A 22087-nucleotide genomic window follows, 5' to 3' on the forward strand; every position below is an offset into this window, starting at 1 on the left:
AGATTTTGATTTATGAAGAAAATGAAAGGATGAAGTTTAAAGAATTAGATGTGATAAAGATTATGTTGAGATATAGGTTATAAGTTTAACCAGAAGTAAGAAAGTATGTCAGGTAATATGAGAAATTGTTTAGTTATGCAAAGTGTATGTTTAATCAGTTATAATGAAGATTCAAGGTTATGTTTCTTGGTTAAGTGGATGTAGTCAGAGAAATGAATAAAGATTTATATGTATTAAGGAAGTTTTGGAGTCAATCAAGTAAGGATGAAATAAAAGTTTGGTGATTCTTGAAAGACAATTGAAGATTGACAAGGAATTTGATTGATTTATGATTTTGAGTAATAAGAATTAATGTTATTGTCTATCTGATAAGTGACATGATAGGAGATATAAAGTAAAAAGGTAGTCGAATAATTGAAAAGATAAGAACCAAGTTATTAAAGATGATACAAAATATTAAGTTCAGAAAGCAGCATGAGAACGTTAGAAGATATGTTCTTCTCAGGATGTACAGTGAAAATTTGAGGACGAATTTTTAAAAGGAGGGGAGATTTTTAACATCCCAAACTATGGGTTAGTGACCAAATTGTAAAGTTTTAGAATTTGGTGACTAAAGTAGAAGAATGGATTAGTTCAGTGATTTATTTGGAAGTATTTCCTAAAAGTTGTTAGTAATTATTAAAGGAACTAAAGGGTAAAATGGTCATTTGATCATTTAAGGAATTAAAAATGTGATAGTGGGGATATATATTTTTACACGTGGGAGTGTAGGAAACCAAAAACAATGTCTCCAGAATTCTCTTCTTCTCCTTTCTTCTTTGTGCGTGAAGCTCCAGCTCAAAGGTCAGTTTCTTAATTAGTTGGTTATTTGTTGAATTAAAAGTTGGGTTATGATTCTTAGGTGATACTTAAGCTTAAGGAAAGCTTAAGTTATCTTAAGATCAAAAAATAAATGAGTTAGGGAAGATTAAAGATTTAGAGTTCTTGAGTGAATTTCCAGAATGGAGTTGATAAGTTGAACTTGAAACTAAATTTGACTTGTCATCAGCTTAATTAAGAAGTATTAAGTGTTAGAATTAGATTTGAAACATGTGGAAAATAGGGTATGATTCTTGAAATTCCTAAAGAGGAGAGGATATTAAGGTTAAAGATGAGATAAATGAATATTAATGAGTTTAAGTATGTATATGTAAGTTAGGAATATGAAAGGGGTTGAAATATGAAGGATTTAATCCAAAAAGAATGAATTTTTGGGTTCAAAAAGAGGATTATGGGCAGAGTGCATCGATGCATATTCATAGTGCACCGATGCATCAAGGTTAAAACCCAGAAATTGTTTGAAGGTGTATCGATGCACTCTTTTAATCTAAAAACATCGAATGCAATTGGTGCATCGATGCATAAGGCATGCATCGATGCATCCCAGTAATAAACAAACATCGAATGTATTTTATATACCGATGCATAGGTAGTGCATCGATGCACCGATAGGGAATGCATCGATACACTGTGCAGTGCATCAATGCATACCTTCATTAAAAGATGAAATGGGCTTTTCTTTTAGCCTAAAAAGTGACAATTTAGAAGATATCAATTAGTATACTGATATGTATCAATGTATTATTATGATGTAGATATAGAATAAAGCTTGTTCCGGAACAATCTAAGGATTAAGATTGATTCAAGGCAAACAAGGCTAAGGTGAGTGCACATTCTCTAGTATATGAGGTTCAAGGGAAAATAAGACTTGTGATAAGTCTATTTCCAATAGTGAAAAACATGAATTCATAGAAGTATGTATTTGTTATGATTTATATGTGTGCATGAGTATATGTGTTATTGATAGGAATGTGTGTGCATGAGTATATGTGTTATTGATATGAATGGTAAATAAAATGGATTAATGGTGATGATAAGAATAATAATAAGGATAATGAAATGATAGGTATATATGAATATAGGTATTGATGTGTTTTGTATGTATTGTAAGATGATATGTTTATGTGATAACATGATAAGATGACAATGATTTACATGTCATATGAACACATGAGAAATGTTATGAGCCATATGAAAGAGAAAGTATATGTGATACATGAGGGTGAATCCTATGTTTATATGAATATGAACTTATATTAGAATTGACATGAACTACGTGATTACATGTATATGTGAATGAAACCATGAGTTTATATGAATATATGATATGGTTATATGAATATGTAAAAGGATATAAAAGATAATGCCCATGTTATGTGTCATGAGAGCTAGGGGTATAGTTGGCATGCCAAGAGTCGAGGGTCTATGTGGTCCTTCGGGACATATATGTATTCTTTGGAACATGTGTGAAGTCTGGTGAGACACGTACTTGATCTTTGGCATATGTATATGATTCTTAAGGAATGATATGTGGTCCTTCGGGACATATATGTATTCTTTGGAACATGTGTGAAGTCTGGTGAGACACATACTTGATACATATTATATGTATATGATTCTTAAGGAATGATATGTGGTCCTTATGGACATTATTATATGGCACTACGGTGCAATTCTACGCGGCACTCCGGTGCAATTATATGTGGCACTTCGGTGCAATTATATGAGCTGTGGTGACAACATTAGTGCACAACCTCTATGTACTCGCATATCTTTAGTTCTCATATGTGTATCATGTGCTATTAAATAGATAATATTAATAAAGTGATATGATAATATGTTTGTTTCCTTGTGGAATTTCATGTGTGATATTGATTGTACAAATGGTAACTTATAAGACCATATGATGAAAGGAATCAATGATAGTATATATATATATATATTTTATATGACATGATATGTATATGTTCAATTGGTTATGGTATATGTTATATGATATGGACATAAGAGATCATAGGAACATGAGATAAGAGATATGAATGATAATGACATATATGTATGCATATATTTGTTACATGTAAAAGTATGAGTGGTATATATGTATATGTGCAATTGGTTATGGTATATGTTATATGATATGGACATAAGAGATCATAGGAACATGAGATAAGAGATATGAATGATAATGACATATATGTATGCATATATTTGTTACATGTAAAAGTATGAGTGGTATGAAATGATAGTAGTAATTGTTTAGGTATGATTATTAGTTACCGTTTACCTTATATGTTTATATGCCTCACTAAGTCTTTGACTTAGCGTGTAAGTGATTTACACGTAGGTTTCGAGAAGAGTAAAGAGCAATGTGGAGCAAGACAGGTCAGTTCTCCTTACTAAAGGTCAGATCAGAAAAGATGTGAATAATATGTATTTTAGTATATAAAGTTCTAGTTGGCATGTTTTCAAAAGAATATATTGTTTAAGCTATGAACAGTTTTATAAATGTTTTGAATAGTTATATGTAAATAAATAAGTGAAATATACACGCTATGATTGGTTTTGTAATAATGAAAATGTCTTTTATGTAAATTAGTCATTTATATGTTATAAAAGTTTTAAATTACTCACTATTTTATACAAGTACATGTTTTAAAAGGTCAATGTGACACCTCGGATTCGTATCCGGGTCGGATACGGGTTGGGGTGTTACAACATCCATATGGTAATGAAGTTGAAATTGATGTTTCCTTTGTGACTATATATACAATTGTATTAAAAATCAGTTTAACAATGTTTGGAGCTGTTTTGGGTTTGGATTTATACTTTGCTATCCACCAATAATTAATGTCTCGAATCATTGAATGTTTTCCCCCACTAGGCCGAATAAACCAAGTCAGCATTTTGTGAAACACTCTCGACTCTAGATCTAGGTGAATTGGGCTATTTCTAGCAACCCGTTTAATTGTAGACCAATCTACATCATTTTCATCTGAATCCCCTTTATTTGCTACACCTAAACCCTTCGCAATAGTTTCCGGAGATATATATATATATATCCTTCCCCATGACATGGGTATTAATTCCTATTATATTACTCTTATTAGGCTCATACTCGAAGGAAGCATTATTGTAGAAGACTCTAACTAGGTTGGGGTAATATTTTGGTTCTACACCAAGGAATTCAAGCCAACCCCAAGATATAAACATGGATTTAAAACTAAAATCATATTTATCATCGAACAAGAAACCCAAGTCAATGAGACGTTCGGGACGAATCTTTCTTACTTTAAAACTCTTTCGCCATCTTTCATTCTCCGCGTCAGATCTAAAGTTGTCAGTTTCAAACGACCTGATTTCCTCAGAAGGGGTGATTGTTTGAGAATGAGGTTGTGGTTGAGAAGAGCTGGGTTGGGAAGAGGTGGGTTGAGAAGAGCTTTGAGAAAGACCTCGCTTCTTACGCTGACGTTTTGGAGCCATTTTGGGTGTGGATGTTGTTACATTGGAATAAAAACACATTAAGGAAAAAAAAGACCAATCTGCAAATCAAACAAACCATAATTTATGGCAAAATATCGACAAATCTACCTGAATATCTGATCGTAACAGTTATGAACGCTGGTATTCGTCGGAGTCGATGAGTTCTCTTCTACCTTTAGGTTTAGGGTTTTTCGATTTGGAGTTTGTATCATATTTATAATAAATGAAAAAAATGAGTAATTTAAAAAGGTATCGACACAAGTTAATAAAGTGTCGATATATTATGGTGACCTATTTTCAAAAACCGGTATACTTAGACCGGTTACATTGTTAATTTACCTATTACATCATAATTATGGGTTTCGATGTTTTTGGGATTGACACTTCTTATATATTTATCGACACTTTTTAGTGCACTTGGTTTTGAAATACATTCTGGACCAAAAGTATCGACACTTGTTTTATTTGTGTCGATACTTTTTGTACACCTATTTTCTCAAAAACCGGTATACTTAGACCGGTTACATTGTTAATTTACCTATTACATCATAATTATGGGTTTCTATGTTTTTGGGATCGACACTTCTTATATATGTATCGATACTTTTTAGTGCACATGGTTTTGAAATACATTCTGGACCAAAAGTATCGACACTTGTTTTATTTGTGTCGATACTTTTTGTACACCTGTTTTCTCAAAAATCGGTATACTTAGACCGGTTACATTATTAATTTACCTATTACATCATATTATGGGTTTCGATGTTTTTAAGATCGATACTTCTTATAAATGTATCGACACTTTTTAGTGCACTTGGTTTTGAAATACATTCTGGACCAAAAGTATCGACACTTGTTTTATTTGTGTCGATACGTTTTGTACACATGTTTTCTCAAAAACCGGTATACTTGGGCCGGTTAAATTGTTAATTTACCTATTACATCATAATTATGTTTTTCGATGTTTTTGGGATCGACACTTCTTATAAATGTATCGACACTTTTTAGTGCACATGGTTTTGAAATACATTTTGGACCAAAAGTATCGACACTTGTTTTATTTGTGTCAATACGTTTTGTACACCTGTTTTCTCAAAAACTGGTATATTTAGACGGTTACATTGTTAATTTTCCTATTACATTATAATAATGGATTTCAATGTTTTTGGGAACGACACTTCTTATAAATATATCGACACATAAGTTTACCTATTCTCTCATTAAAACGGTATATTTTACCTATTAAGTTTGGGAACCATACTTGGACAAAATGTTGGAATCAAATCTTTGTGTTTATTAATTTTGTCATTATTATATTCTATTTTTGCCACCTACATTGTAAATTTACCTATTACTTTAAAGTTATTGCATTTTGTAGTTATTGAACATACGTAATATGGAATGGTCATTCAGTCCTTCACATGATGACAATTATGTTAGTGATATTTGGAATAATGCATACAAATTTGGAATCAAAATGTTAGTGACATGATCTCCATATATCGTAACTATCAATATGACTCCTACTATGTATAAGAAACATGTTCAAAAAACATTTGGATAACTTTTCCCATCTCATACATAATTACATTCACATACAAAATTATAAATCGTATACAAAATTAAAAATCTTATACAAAATTAATCGTACATTTACATCATCCCTTCCTTTTGTTATTCTTGTGTAGCATTGCAGCTTTTGTCATCTTCGCACTTAGTTGATTTTGATTGTGTCTTACGAGATCGTTTAATATTCGCATACGATCCCATTCTCCAACAACCTATATTCAAATTGTCAGTACAATAAGTATTGTAGACCACAGCATTCAATCTACGACTTTTAACAATTTAACCGCAAACTAATTTTTAATTCTACTTACAAAATCACCAGTAACCCCTCTAGAACCGATCGATTCCATCCACATCATCACATAAATGCCGCAATCATGTCCATTCGCTTTCTCGTTCATCTTATGCTACACGAATTTGAATCTTTGCAAGGGGAAATTTCCTAGAGATCCACATGCTTCTACCCAATTTTTTTTCTTATTATAACTATCTAATATTTTCATCTGCATTAAAAAATATGAAGTTATGATCCAAACAAATTATGCATTATAATTTACATAATTTCCTTTCATACATACCAAACTCTTAGCATCATTCACTCTCTGTTTAGCTGCTTCAGATGTAAACAGACTATCATATACAGTTACAACACAGTCTACCATATCCAACACCAACAGATACCAATGTGAATTATTTTGTTTTATTGTGATCATGATCTGCAACAAATTTCACACCCAATTTGACAAATTTCAACATTATATATCCAAAAACATCATTTATGCCTATTCGCATGGTGTCTTACCTTCTCACAGTTGGTGAATTTCACATAGTTATGCAACATAGCACCCCAAAAACTCGCAATACCCTCAACATTATAGATGTTGTCCAACTCATGTTTCTGCAATTACGTGACAATAATTATTAATTTACCGTCTATAACATTACTTTTCAACATTTATTAATTTAACTCACCGCTAAGTGGTATGGAATGTAGCCAATCACCCGGCCTGATTTTTTAGAAACATAGCATACCCTCCAGGCGAGCAAATCAATAACCTAACAAAATTAATTACTCAATCATAATATATTCAATAGGTTTTAACTTTTAATCGATTTCTACTTACCACACCGCCAACCCATTCACTATGCTTCAACGTTGCAACGTCGAATACACTAGCGTATTGATTTCCCATTGAAATTACAGAATATATGTATGAATCATTAGGATTAATATATTGTCATGAAATATTTAACTTACCCCGATTCTAACCCACTATTCCATAAATAATCACAAATTGCAGCTTCGACCGGTTCAATTCCGCTTGGAATAACCGCTTTTTTCAACCTACAGTTTTGCATACAAATTTTTGTCGCAACAACATGATAAAAATCAAATTAAGTTTTCTTTTATTCAACTTACCTTCTGCTTATTCTTCTGGGGTGTAGGACATTCCGAATTCAAATCTGCATCTCTAACACTCTCCGGTTTATAGATGTTAGTGACATCTTTTCTCCCCATTTCCTCCATCTTTTCTTCTTCCTCCATCTCCTTCTTCAAATTTTTTCAGTTCATCATATTTTTGCTCTACATAGCTCTTCATCTCTTTCATTTCACCCTTCATTTTCCCCCCCTTCATCCAAGTTTTTCTCAACCACCTCCTTCACCGCCGTAAGTTCACTCCTCAATTCCACAACCTCCTTGACAACTACATCAATTTTTCCACCCGTCAACAGATTAAGTTCCCTCAACACCTCAACTTCATTCACCACTACATCTACCTTTCCTTCCACTTCCCCCTTATGTCTCTCAAATGTCTCTTCGAGTCTTGATTGTGTTTGATGAATATCAAAATGGATTTTTTTAATATCAGCCAATTCAGACATCAAAATTTTAAATTTACTCTTTTTTAATATCTCTTCTTCCTTCTCCATTGCCTCCTCTACCTCATTGACAATAACCTTCAAAATTAAATTTGTATTAAGACATTGATTATATTCTTAATATTATTTAATTACATTTATTACCATTTCTAGCTTCCTCGGTCTATCCAACTTCAACTTCGACATCACTCTAACCACCTCTTCCTTCCCCATGCACGGATGCGTGCCACTCCGTTTCTTTCATAAGCCGGCAAACTATCACAGCTCGACCAAAAATCAAACAGTGCAACCTGCATTTATAATAAAAGTTATCATTTTATATAATAAATAAAAAAAACAAAAACATTCTTCAACTCAGTTACCTCTAAGATTGCTATGCACCCTTTGAGGTATCTCTGGCTGCCCTTTTGAAAGGTGATTATTAATTCAATCAATCTCGAATGGACATATTCAGCCCAACTGAATTCACCCTTCAAGCCTTCATCGCAAATGAGCTTCATATATTCCTTGTTCGTTGTCGTATCACCCGTTGGACAAAGAAATATCCCGACAAGGTACAATAGAACTCGGGCCTTCATCTCATCCCCCCCGTAAGATCCACTTTTGATATCCTCTTCAACTTCAGCATATGTCACCTTCTAATTCAAACCAAATTTGGAGGTAAGTGCTTTCCAATTCTTACTCCTACAAACTTCTACAACACTTTTTCCTTTGTTTTGTACCCCCAAGACGGCTGTAGCAGTCGATACCCCCATAGGGAATAAATAATCACCATATTTAGCAGTACATTATTTGACATCAAATTCTCCATCAAGGATCGACATAATTCCCTCCGAATTGGTCGATCCCCTATTCCTATCAACGATCCAAACCCCATTTCCCTCAACACATTCAACTGATCCTTCTCTTTAAGGTGTTCAATTAATGAATTCACCCTTTTTATGCTGCACCTTGTTGACACTTCCTACATTTTTTAAAAATATATAATGTTATTGTTCTTATATATCTTGTATCAACGTATTTACAAGTTTAATGAATACATTCTTTTTATGTGCTTTCATCCGTTCTTTGTATTCTTTACTATCATTCCTTGACTGTGTGATGTAAGGTTCGTTTTCAGCATCACTCATCGAATTCCATTTCGACCTCACATCTTCTGTCACCTAATATTAAGCATAAACATTTCTTAATCAATACATTAACGCTAAATAATACTCAATGTCAATTTCATTTTACATACCGAACCGCTGTGTGTGCCATCTTCCTTCATCCTTTTGCATTCGGCCATCCTGTCAACATTTAAAATTTTTAATCAATTTAAAGTTCTTAAATACTTTAATCCAATTACCATTTCAACAATAATAACAAAATTACATTGATACTTACTAGAAGTACATATATCTACCCTTTGGTTGCTTTCCACCCATTGACTTCATTTTTCCTTCATATATCAGTTTGCGCAAATCAAATCAAATACTGCTTACATACCCTTTATTCAATATACAAAAATCAATAACCACTCTTTGTGGTAAAACGGTTGGTCTTCAAAAGAATTTAAATGGCCACTACAACAAGTGTCGTCACATTTATACAACCTAAAATATCATTTTCTACCTATAATGTCATTTTTTACCTATAACATCATTTTTTACATATAATATTAAATAAAAGTATCGATATCGGTCTCAAATGCTTCTTTACTTGGAAAACCCCAAACAACAACACATAAAAACCATATTTCTGATTACTGTAATAATAAAAAACTAGGGTTTCAACAACGTACCTTTCGATTCGATTGCAGCAACAAACAAACAAAACTTCGCCGGAGAAACGCCTTCTGAAATGTAACAACAATTACACTTCGATTTCAAAAACTCTATCTATTTTCAGAAGAAATTTAGCTATGTCTTTATTTTTACACCGGATATGTTATTTATATTTAATCGATACAACTACCTAAGTGTCGATACTTTTATGTCAAGTGTCGATACTTTCGATAGGATATTTACATATTCCTTTGAAAGTACAGATAATTTATTACGCGTACTTATTAAAGTATCGACACTTTCAACATATCCGGTAGCGCTTTACCGGTTTTGTCATTTTTAGACATGTTTTGTCCTATTTTTACCTGTTATATTGTTATAGATCGATACATTTTTTAAAAGTATCGACACTTTATAGGCGCTATAACTTCTTCTCTTTTAAATTCCAAAAGTGTCGATACTTATATTAAAGTATCGACACTTTCAACATATCCGGTAGTTATTTACCTATTTTATCATTTTGAGACCGGTTTTGTCATATTTTAGGTTGTTATATTGTTATGGATCGATACATTTGCATAAAGTGTCGACACGTTTTAGGCGCTATACCTTCTTCTCTTTTAAATTCAGAAAGTGTCGATACTTACATTAAATTATCGACACTTTCAATATATCTGATACCGCTTTCCGGTTTTGTCATTTTTAGACCGGTTTTGTCCTATTTTTACCTGTTATATTTCTATGGATCGATACATTTTTTTAAAGTGTCGACACGTTTTAAGCGCTATAACTTCTTCTCTTTTAAATTCAGAAACTGTCGATAGTTATATTAAATTATCGACACTTTCAATATATTCGGTATCGTTTTATCGGTTTTGTCATTTTTAGACCTGTTTTGTCCTTTTTTTACCTGTTATATTGTTATGAATCGATACATTTTTTTAAAGTGTCGACACGTTTTAGGCGCAATAACTTCTTCTCTTTTAAATTCAGAAACTGTCGATACTTATATTAAATTATCGACACTTTCAATATATCTGGTATCGTTTTATCGGTTTTGTCATTTTTTAGACATGTTTTGTCCTTTTTTTATCTATTATATTGTTATGAATCGATACATTTTTTTAAAGTGTCGACACGTTTTAGGCGCTATAACTTCTTCTCTTTTAAATTCAGAAACTTCGATACTTATATTAAATTATCGACACTTTCAATATATCCGGTATCGTTTTACGGTTTTGTCATTTTTAGACCTGTTTTGTCCTTTTTTACCTGTTATATTGTTATGGATCGATACATTTTTTTAAAGTATTGACACTTTATAGGCGCTATAACTTATTCTCTTTTAAATTCCAAAAGTGTCGATATTTATATTAAATTATCGACACTTTTAATATATCTGGTAGCGCTTTACCTGTTTTGTCATTTTTTAAACATGTTTTGTCCTAGTTTTACCTGTTATATTGTTATGGATCGATACATTTTTCATTTGTATCGACACAAACCGACAAGCTAAATTTATCGGTTGCCAAATTTTTTAATATTTTTTCATAATTTAAACCTACTACATTATTATTACTTAACATTTCCGGTAACGCTAGACAATCTCCCTTAATTATATATATATCCTTCAGCCTGTGTGTCTGAAACTGACAAGTCTAATTACAGTTCACAGAATATCATTTGCTTGGCTTAAATCTTTTGCATTCTTTATTCATCAAAATAGAAACTTGAAGATAGAAACAAAAACCAATGTGGTTTGTCATTTTTTAACTTCGTAACTAGTGGCAACTATTGGACTTCTAACAACATGTTTTCTTCCACTATCTTCCCAAGTAAGATAACCAAACGACACTGCTTCATTCAGTTGTCTTGGACCTTCAACGCTCAGCTTGAAGCTTTTCTTCTCGTATTTTGCATTGAAAACCAGTACGTCTGGTTCCACCGTCACCATAAGTCCATTGATTGGCGATACGGTTGCCCTGTAGGTGGAGCTTCCATCTCCAACATTTGTCACAGTTCTTTGGAACTCCAACACGGCCGTTGAATTTGGTTTTGCATCCCTATCATTGAAAAACGCAATAAAAGAAGGGTAATTGAGATCCAGAGAAGGGTTGGAGCAGTTGTTTGAAAATGATTTCGTGATGGTTTTCATTTGTTTTTCTGTGAAGTTCAAACCACACAGAAGATTCACATAATCTTGAACAGTAGCATCGTATACAAGTCCAGGGTCCAAAGCTTTATTGGGGTTGACATGGCCAGCTCCCATTGCTAAAGGATTGGCCGGCCGGAGATTTTCGCCTATATCCTTTATAGGACTTCCGGTGTTATCAATCTGATCCGATGTAGTCATCAAGGCTGATCTGATGGCGGCGGGGCTCCAATCAGGATATGATGCTTTTAAAAGTGCTGCTATTCCGGAAACATGGGGGCATGCCATGGAAGTTCCTGAAAGTAAATTGAAGTTTGAAAACACGAGGTCCTCATTTACACGAGCTGCTCCTATGTTTGTAGGCCATGCAGCAAGGACCGAGTCGCCAGGGGCCATAATATCAGGCTTTAAAACAGACGGACAACTGTAGGAAGGACCTCGAGAGGTATAGCTTGTTACCGTCGGTGAAGGTTTAATGCCCAGGATTGTTTTTTTAAATTCAATGCTGGCTTTTGGGTCAGTGTTGGTCTTAATGAACTCCACAACTGCATCACCATCTTTTTGTTCCAAGAAAATGGCTGGAAATGGGCTTTGGACGAATATATCCACGTTACTGTTATTCGTTATGAAGACGCCGGCGATGTTTCCCGCAACTTGAACTTTGTTAAACTGGTCACTGAGGGAATCTTCCTTGCCTGGATCTTGGCACACAACGATCTTCTGCTTGATTTTCCTCAGATCAGTTGTGTTACCACATGCGTCCATGAAAACAATTGAGAATTCGCTTGAAGAGAAATTCCCTGGATATTGAGCCATACCAATGACTGACCCTTTGCCACCGAGATTCAACGTTGCACCAAAGTCTCGGTCCATCGTGCCGGCCGCCACGGTTAGAACCCAAGGTGTTCCGTTGTGTAGTGTCTCCATATCTGGTCCTTCATTTCCTGCAGACGTGGAAACGAAAATGTTCTTCTCTATGGCGGAAAATGTGGCTATTGCAATGGGGTCTTCATACAATTCAAGTTCATCCAAGCCTAATGACATGGAAAGAACATCGACACCATCATCAATGGCTTGATCAATGGCTGCAATTATATCTGTGGTGTAAGCTCCTTCTTCCCACAGAGCCTTATACATGGCCACACGAGCACCTGGGGCCATTCCTCTTGCAGTTCCCAGAGCATAGCCAAAGTAGGATGCATCTTCGACGTAAGTTCCAGCAGCAGTTGACGAAGTGTGGGTGCCGTGTCCTTCAGTGTCCCTCGGAGAATTCATCGAGATTGTTATATTGGGATTGTGCGCAATCAGACCTTTATTGAAAGACCGAGCACCAATGAGCTTTTTGTTGCATAATGAGGAATTGAATTGGGTGCCACTTTCACATGCTCCTTTCCATCTCGGTGGAACATCACTCATCCCATTATCATTAAAGCTTTCACTTTCAGGCCAAACCCCAGTATCAATCACCCCGATAATGACATCCTTTCCGAAATTCGACACCGGCCAAGCACCGGTACCGGAATTCAAGCCAAGAAACTCGAAAGAATGGGTGGTATCGACTTTCACAGCTCTATCTTTAACAGAAGAGACATAGCCTTGTGAATTCTTCAAGACCTCAAGCTCTGCAGGTGTGAGAACTGCACTGAAACCTTGAATAACATGGTTGTAAGTATAGATGAGTTTAGAGAAAGGGAGATTAATGTTGGTTTTAGCTCTGGATTTGGGTGATACAGATGAGAGAGTGGACAAGTACCAGCTTTGCTGGTTAGAGAAGGCTTTGGGCATGGCCGACGGCTCCATATGGACAATATAATTGTCAGCTTTTGCTAGCTTGATGAAGGTAGATAAGATGGTAAAAGAAACCCATACATACAGGTTCTTGGTCATGGTGAAGAAATGATGAGTGATTTTTCTTCGAGTACTTCCATGGATTCGGCAAGCTTATATAGGGAATTGGGAAGCGTGGGAACTGAAGTTTTTGCTATAAAAAGTCTTTCAACTTGTAGGGAATGGAATCCAATTAAGGGAACTCTAATTCTGAACTCTCAAATCTCCGGTTAAATATTTTTCTTTTATAAATATGAGATAAATATAAAATAACATTCGATAATAAATACTCTTACTCCTATATACACGTAATATTTAAATTTAAAATTTCAATAAATAATAACAATTCATTTAATTTATGTCTTCCACTAAATATTTCCCTACGGTAGACTAGGTTGACCAGAATGTATTGAGGTTGATGCTCCGTCGTCATCTATCATCTACCTAGGTATCTCAATTTGATCAACACCGTTCATTTTGATCGTCAAGTTTCCTTGTCCTTGTTAATCAAGCCAAATTTATAGATTGACTTAAAGATTGATGGCAGCTAATCTTTTACCTCTGAAAGGAAAGGACCGCATAGCACTACTGAAGGATACAAAAAGACGAAGATATTGTTGCCTATCCACTGCGCCATTACGTTCCCGAATGATTAATCAACTTTGGGCATCTCTGCCTGTTGATTTCTTCCTTCCACGAAGGTAACAATGCAAATAAAAGGACAGATATCTTATAACACTTTAAATAATATTTTATTTCTATATTAATCAAATTTTGAAAGAGGTTAACTTTTTTTATTATATTCATCTTTGTATTATTTAAATATATTTTTATTATAGCAATGCAAAAAACGTCTTCTAGTTCAACAAAAAGATGGAGTTTTGAAAAATATTACAATTACCTTTTTTGTGCCTTCTAGTTCTTAAAAAAAGATGGGGTAAATTGGCTATGTACCTACAATAAAAGGAAAAGAATTACATGATTGAAGGTCCTAGAGCCCACCATGTGCGAGCTCACAACAGAACAAATCCTATATCACTCAACATTTTTTGGCTTTTTATGGGGGTTGTGACTTGTGAATTTGTGGGAAATTGCATTTGCAATAGAGGAAAAGAAAAAGAAAATCTAATTTAGTGGTCGTGGATTATCTCCTTATCTGATCCTTTTGAATTAATATTTATTATATTAATAGTGTATATTATTTCATATCGTCAGTGAATTGGATGATGGCACTTTATCATAATAAACTAAATTATTTTAAATCCATTCTTTACGATATAATATCACTTGATATACTAATAATATATTTCATTATTAATATATAAAATAATACACAATCAATATATTAAATATTTATTTTTAAATTTCAAAAATAGATAATAAATTATTAATACAAATCATCAAGATTTCTTTTCGTGTTGGAAGAAGAAGAAATTGGTTCAGCTTAGACATCATTGGCACGGGTCATGTTTAGTGATTAGAAGGCATAAATTTGGAGTTAAACGCGTTAGCAAATAGTAATAAATATGTAATAATGATTAATGGTTATCATGGGATCAACGCACCAAGCTTTCAGTGTCAGCATTTTCCTTGGCTTTTATTCACCATAACAGAGACACCTGTTGCTTGTGGTCCTCATTATTTTCATCACTTCTACCATTAATTCTAAGGGTAAAATACACAAATGGTGTTCCGACCATAGGATATTATTTTGTTGAGTTCTCTGATCATTAACAATTATGAAATGGTCCGTTGATTATTGAACATTACTTTATTGATTCTCTCGATTTTTAAAAGTTACAAAATGATCATCCGACTATTCATATGTTTTAAACTCGTATTTTTCTGTTAAAAATTAACTAAAGTCTCAGCTAGACATTAACCTTCTAATTGTTTCATGATAAAATATGATCTCAAGATCCCAAACGACTATAATATCTCAGTCAACATATTAACTTTAAGCTCATATTGTTATCAATTTTTTTAACGAAAAGGACGAGTTTGGAATGTATGAATAGTTGGGTGACTATTTTGTAGCTTGTAATAATCAAGGGACTCAACAAACAACACCCTATAATCGGGGGACTCTTTTGTAACTTTTAATAATCAAGAGACTCAATAAAATAGTGTTTTTATAACTTTTAGTAGTCGAGGGACTCAACAAAACTACGCCCTACGAACAAGGATCATTTATGTACTTTACCCTGTTAAAGATTTTTCTCTGTATATATTGACTTAAGAAAAGTGTTAAGTACGAGTCATTTAATATCCATATATATATCTTTTAGCTCTAAAAATTTTGAGAAGCTAATGTTATTGATAAATATCTTGGCTTGGCGTAAGTGAATTCACAAGAGGGTTTCCAAGCAAGGACAATAGAAAGAAAACAATGAAGCTAACACGCATGGCAACATAATTTCTGGAAGAAACTTCTTATTAGGATTCTTCGCTGCGGGACTAAGCAAGACAATGACTAAATGAGTAAAAGGGAAAACAAGAGAAAAAAAGCAGATATATTTTCAAGTTCGCAATCAATAATATCCGGTCATTGTCCTTTCATTACAAAACCTTCAAGAAACCAACTTTGCCTACAATGAAATTGGCCAAGTTTTTTATATTGTTGAAAGGAATAGATGAATGATGGTACGGCCAAGTAAATAGCTTGTAGGCAACATTGAATCCTTTAATTGATTGTCTTTAATTTAATTCACGTGTTTTAATAAAGGTGATTGGATTAGAGGAAAAATTTTGGAGATTTAAATGAAGATAATTGACTAAATAAAATTCAACATCGGCGGGCGGAAGCATAAGCGGACCGAAATGTTTAACAGAAGGATTATTTTGTTTGTATTCAAAACGTACAAGGACCATTTTGTCTTTTTTCTCGGTGTAGGGACCAAAATGCAATCTACAGCGTAGGATAGGTACTGCTATAATACTTTTACTCTAGAAATTGGTATTTGAACTTAAGGTTTAAATAGATAATCGGGCCCAAACTTTAAATTTTGTCCAAATCCAAACTAAAGGAGAAGCGGGCTTTTCTTTCTCAAGTTACCTGAAAAGCCTTTAAACCAGGGTGTACTTCAAATAGATTAATTATTATAAAGCCAAGGGCTTAAGGATTCATAGGTACAATTAGGGTGAGTATTTAGTTATGTAGGAAAACAATTGAGAATTATTGTTACTGTAAAACTCTTGTACATAATTCATCTTGCTTATATTTAATATCCCTAACAAAATTCATAAAAACAATTCCTTCAATAACTCGAACCATAACTCATAATGCCACATGTTAAAAATTTAAAAGCGAAAAAGAAAAACAACACGAGATTAATATAGAAACTCTACACACAAGATATGAGATTTAACGTGATTCGAACTTGTATATCTCCATGAACAAGAGAACTAAAATCCACTAAAATATAAAGACCACAAAAAGCAAAAATACATATAATTCTCTTGTATCCCATGGACCGGTATATATCTCAAGATTTAGTGCATCTCAAAACACTCTTTCAGTACTCTTACAAAATTCATTCTCATAATTTCAAAGATAGAGTTTACCTTAGAAAGAAAACAAACTTGATTACTCTATGAGGAGGGCCAACTGCCAAAACCATGGTTCATAGAACAAACTATGAACACAACATCTACCAGCTCCTTAACCAGAATGGAACCATAGTTGATTACTCTATGATGGTCGAAGAACAATTGAACACCCATTGAAACATAAGTTGGGGAAACAATGTCGCACACCGATATATGGATATTTGCGTAGGTTAATTTTGGCTCCTGGGATATTGTTGCAATCAACATGGAGTAAATGAGGTGGGGGTTTTCTTTAAGCATCCTAGCTGTTTCGTGCACATGAAACTGGCTTATGGTAATTTTCTATCTAATCATCAAAGTAATCAATGGTATATCTTGACATTTGATTCTTAAACACTAAAATGAACTTGTAATGATGAATATACTGAAAAAGATAGGATCCTAACCCCACTTTGCACGGCTTAGAGAACCCTTCTAATGTTTTCAGGGAAAGAATCGTTACCTTAACGCCGACTGTTTTTTTTGTTGTCATAAAAGTAATGTGAACCAATTTATTCTAAGAAAATAGGTTTCAATGACACCAAACAAACTTAACGTAACGAATAACAATCCTGTAGATAATGCGCAAGATGCCAAACTCCCCCCCAACAAAAAAAATGCTAGCAAGTACTAAAAAGCATGGATGAATGTTCCAAACTCCAACCTCTACAAAACTAAAATTCAGAAGACATTTCTATCATTTAGAGATAGTGAAGCCAACTGATCTGCAGGATTATTTCCCTATACCTGAGTAGAAACACTCCTCAACATCTCCATGGCCTCTGCCACCTTTGCCTTTAAAGCTTCAGGTGACTCAATGAGATGCAAAACCTCAGTTTGGTCCATCTCCAAAAGCATGCCTGTAACCTTAGCAGCTGCATCAAGCTCAAGTCGTTCCACAAGGGGGTACAAGCTTTCACCAAGCATCTGATCACCGGTCAAATTGACAATATTAAATATCTTGAAGATAATAAAATCAAATAAAATAGTCAGAAACCAGAAAATCACTCACCATCCTTTCTCTTCAGGTGTTGCATTTGCAAGGGCCGTAGCCAAAGGTTTAAGAGGCATAGGCTGAAGGGGCATACCTCCCACACTTGATATTGGAATTTTAGGCATGTTACTACCTGGCCGATAACGAGATCCCCTGCCCAGCATCTGGAACAAGTTGAATTAATTAATTAGCACAAGAGACTTCAGGTAAAGACGTAAAGTATAGAATTGCAGAAATGGGGGCTACTACACATGGCATACAACTTACTGGCTGCTGCATTAATGGAATTGGTTGCTGAGTTTGTGGAACTGGACCTACATATTGTCGTCCCCATGGGCGCTGGCCATGCTGTACCGCGGGAACAAAGAAATTTGGTACAAGGGGGCCACGGGGCCCCATTCCAGGAACTATTTGCTGCTGATAACCAAAACCAGCCTAGAATAGATAACACAATGAAACAAACATTTTCACATTAAAATATCCTCCAGGAGATGCAAACAGTGTTGTAAATAAAAACAGATACAATCACTATACTAACAGCATAAACCAAATTATTCATGGGGTGGGCTAAAACCAGATGGTGAGGAACAGTAACTTGTATTCTTGACAAAAAAATATTATCATCAATTCATCAGAGAGAACAAGCATGTCAAAGTTAAGAGGATGGACAAGGAATAACAATATATTACTTGTGGAGGAATGATAGCTGGAGGTGCTTGCCCATATAAATAGTGATGGCCAAGACTAGGGGCGCCAGAAGGATACATTGGCATACAAGGAGACACAGAGGGGATACCAAGTGGTCCCATTTGAGAAAACTTACCCTGAACAAAATTTAAAAACAAATGAAAAAAAAAACTAAAAGAAACACATACAAGTTTGTAGAACTATCAAAAACGCTTAATATATGTCACATAATGGAAGAATTTCAGAAATAACAAATATATGTCACATAATTCTATTAATAAACAAGACTAGAGATGAATGTCAAAATGGAAGTGAAATGAAAATGGTCCAAGACATTCTCCTTGGTCATATTAGGAATTACCTGCAGCCTTGCTCTTCTCTCTTCTTGCCTTTGAACAAGCACAACATAAAGTGGTTTGCCAACAACCAACTTGTGATTCATCTCAGCAAGCTGTAGACAGATTGCAGCATGAATTAGATCATAATCTCATACTGAGATGGCAGCCTAAAGGAATGAAAAAGAATTCAAACTTACAGAACGAGATGCTTCGTCAGGGGTTGAAAATGCAACAAACCCAGAACCTTTGCTAATCCCATTAGGGTCATGCATAACCTATAAAATTTTGAGAGAAAAAGGGTAATAAAATAAATACCATGAAAAACAAGTGTACAAATGTTACGATCGATATTCAAACAATCTAGAAGCCTTTCACAAACCTTGCATGAAGTAATGTTTCCAAACTCAGAAAACAGTTCTGTCAACTTTTCATCATCAATACTATCATCTAAGTTTTTAACATATAAATTCACACCCTGAAGTTTATCAGCAGCTTCCTTCACAGTTTGCTCAAAACGAGATTTTAGCTCATGCTCTCTTTCTGCCTTTTTCTGGGCTTTTCCAACATACCATTCTTTCTCTTCAAATTTCTTTCCATTAAGAGCATCAACAACTTTAGCAGCAGCATCAGTATTTTCAAAGTTAACAAATCCAAAACACTTTGACTTTCCATCTGCATCCCTCATAACTACGGCACTAGTAATTTCACCATAGTCGCCAAAAATTGTTTTTAATTCCTTATCTGTCATTGACTCAGACAGATTTTTCACATAAACATTGTTGAATTTGGTCTTATTCGTTGTGGTCTCTCTTTCCTGCTTACGAAGGAAATGTCCAACATAAACCTGCTTGTCATTAATCAACATGCCATTCAATTTATCAATTGCATGTTGAGCGGATTCTTCATTGTCAAATTGTACAAATCCATAGCCCTTGGACTGGCCCATACCATCAGTAGAGATCTTGCAAGACAGAATGTTGCCAAATGAAGAAAACGTATCATACAACACCTTGTGATCAATAGACTTATCCAGGTTCTGCAGATAAGACAAAACAAACAAATCAAAGTTAAAGGTACAAGTACAGGTATGGATAGGCAGAAAAGACCAATTATTCATTTTTTTTAACGGAGCAAATTATGCATGCACGTGACAGTTGCAACAAAAGAGAGGTCAAAGGATAGATTAGTTGCAAATAGATATATGTACCAAAACTTAGCATGCACACGGAGTGTTTAAACAGGAAAGGGAAACAGGTTGAAAAGGCCAGAAGACATCCAACAAAAATTACCTTTCTTTTGGTTTTGGAGAATAAATTCCAGGGGTGTAGAACCGGGATCAAAATGGAAAAATGCAGGGAAAAATAAACAAATGGGAAAAACAAAAACGAAATTAGTACCTTGATAAATATGTTTGCAGTACCACTATTACGAAGACTAGGGTCACGCTGAGAATACATGATTCGAATGGGCTTATTATTCAGTGGAGTGAAATTAAGTAGATCAAGTGCCCTAGCCGCTGCACACATAAATAAGAAAACGGGCAATGTTAATTAACTTAAACAATTCAAAAGAAAGAATTGATGCTCCCAAATGATGATTATCTAAAACATGAACGTTAAAAAATAGTTAAGCTTCAGTTTTTAGAAATACTCTATAACAAAAAAGTCCAATCAAGTTATTGGACGATGAGAGTACAATGCTAATTGTCAAAACTTAAATTTCCACTGCTACATTCTTATATCTACAGACTACGTAGATTAAGTAACAGATTCAAAGCCCAACACAAAGGGAGTTAGTAACACTTTTAAAAACATAACCAATTTACTATCAAAAGAAGTCTGCAAGTCGCATGGATACAATGATACAAATAATTTGCATTTAGTATCGTAATTAGATAGAAATTTTCAGTTAAAGTACATTCTCCTCAATTTTGAATTAAGGCAAACTGTTAATCGATAAATAAAAATCGATTTCTTTTCCAGCTGATCAACGTGATTACCAATTGACTCTAAAGAACCTTATATCGATTAATCATAAAGATCAAATGTTTCATAGTCAATCAGAAGACTAACCATCTCGTGGATTGCTATAGTTGACGTATCCATAGCCAAGGGAGCGGCCCGTCGCCAAGTCCCGGCAAATCCTTACTGAGGCAACCTCGGATACTTGGCCAAACATTTGGAAGAGTTGCTCATCCGTAACGGTAACATCAAGATCCCCAACATAGAGTGATGTCGAAATTAACTGATCTCCTCCAGGTGCCGGGTCTACGGCGTTTGGCAAGGGAACTGCCGCCTGATGCTGAACCTGAACCTGAACCAGAACCATCTTTTCTTTGGATTTTTTTCCATTCTTGTTTCCCTCTCATCTTGATATCTAATCGAAACTAATAGAGAACAAGAACAAACAAAAACAAAAACAAAAATGGGACTATGGGGTATAAAAGAGAAGAAGAGATAAATTGGTATAGAATCGTCGGAGAACCTAAGGGGGAGGCAACGGAGAAAAAATAGAGTAACCGATTTGTTTTTGGATTTTTTTTAAACAGTTAATGAAAAAAAGGGAGGGCAGAAGGAACTGCACCGCGCCGGCGGCCGAGTAACTGTATCAATTTATAGGTAAGACGGTTTTGAAGAACCCTATTTCGTGTAGAAAGGTTGATCTTCGCCGTCAGATCTCTTGATGGAAAAGAAATAATAGCCGTTGGATGGGCATAGCTAAATCAAGTTATTGTGCTATGGGTAAATGTAAGGGTCGATTCGAGTCAAATTTTTTTTTATTTATTCGAGTTGATGAGTTCTATTTTACAACTCGGACTTTATTTGAAATTTTTTTTGAGTCGAGTTGAGTCGATTTTTTGAGTTTCTGTTTAAATTTAATTGTAAATATTTATAATATTATAATATTATTTTATTCAAATTTAAGT

General features: G+C 34.3%; 2 protein-coding genes across 2 annotated transcripts; both read right to left on the reverse strand.

Annotated features, from left to right (window-relative positions):
* Positions 1-11262: 11262 nt before the first annotated feature.
* On the reverse strand, positions 11263-13654 carry LOC120138338 (subtilisin-like protease SBT3). The gene has a single exon (XM_039153832.1). The coding sequence runs from the start codon at positions 13612-13614 to the stop codon at positions 11338-11340; it is 2277 nt and encodes a 758-aa protein (XP_039009763.1). The 5' UTR covers positions 13615-13654; the 3' UTR covers positions 11263-11337.
* Positions 13655-17211: 3557 nt separating this feature from the next.
* LOC120138332 (polyadenylate-binding protein 2-like) lies at positions 17212-21733 on the reverse strand. The gene is made up of 9 exons (XM_039153831.1): positions 21234-21733; positions 20559-20677; positions 19541-20197; positions 19359-19436; positions 19185-19274; positions 18826-18960; positions 18404-18571; positions 18155-18300; positions 17212-18069 (listed from the first exon to the last, which is right to left on the reverse strand). Coding segments are annotated over exons 1-9 (1650 nt in total). The 5' UTR covers positions 21490-21733; the 3' UTR covers positions 17212-18068.
* Between the last annotated feature and the right edge of the window lie 354 nt (positions 21734-22087).

This window comes from Hibiscus syriacus, unplaced genomic scaffold (assembly GCF_006381635.1).
Source record: "Hibiscus syriacus cultivar Baekdansim isolate YM2019G1 unplaced genomic scaffold, ASM638163v2 tig00110683_pilon, whole genome shotgun sequence".
Taxonomy (NCBI): domain Eukaryota; kingdom Viridiplantae; phylum Streptophyta; class Magnoliopsida; order Malvales; family Malvaceae; genus Hibiscus; species Hibiscus syriacus.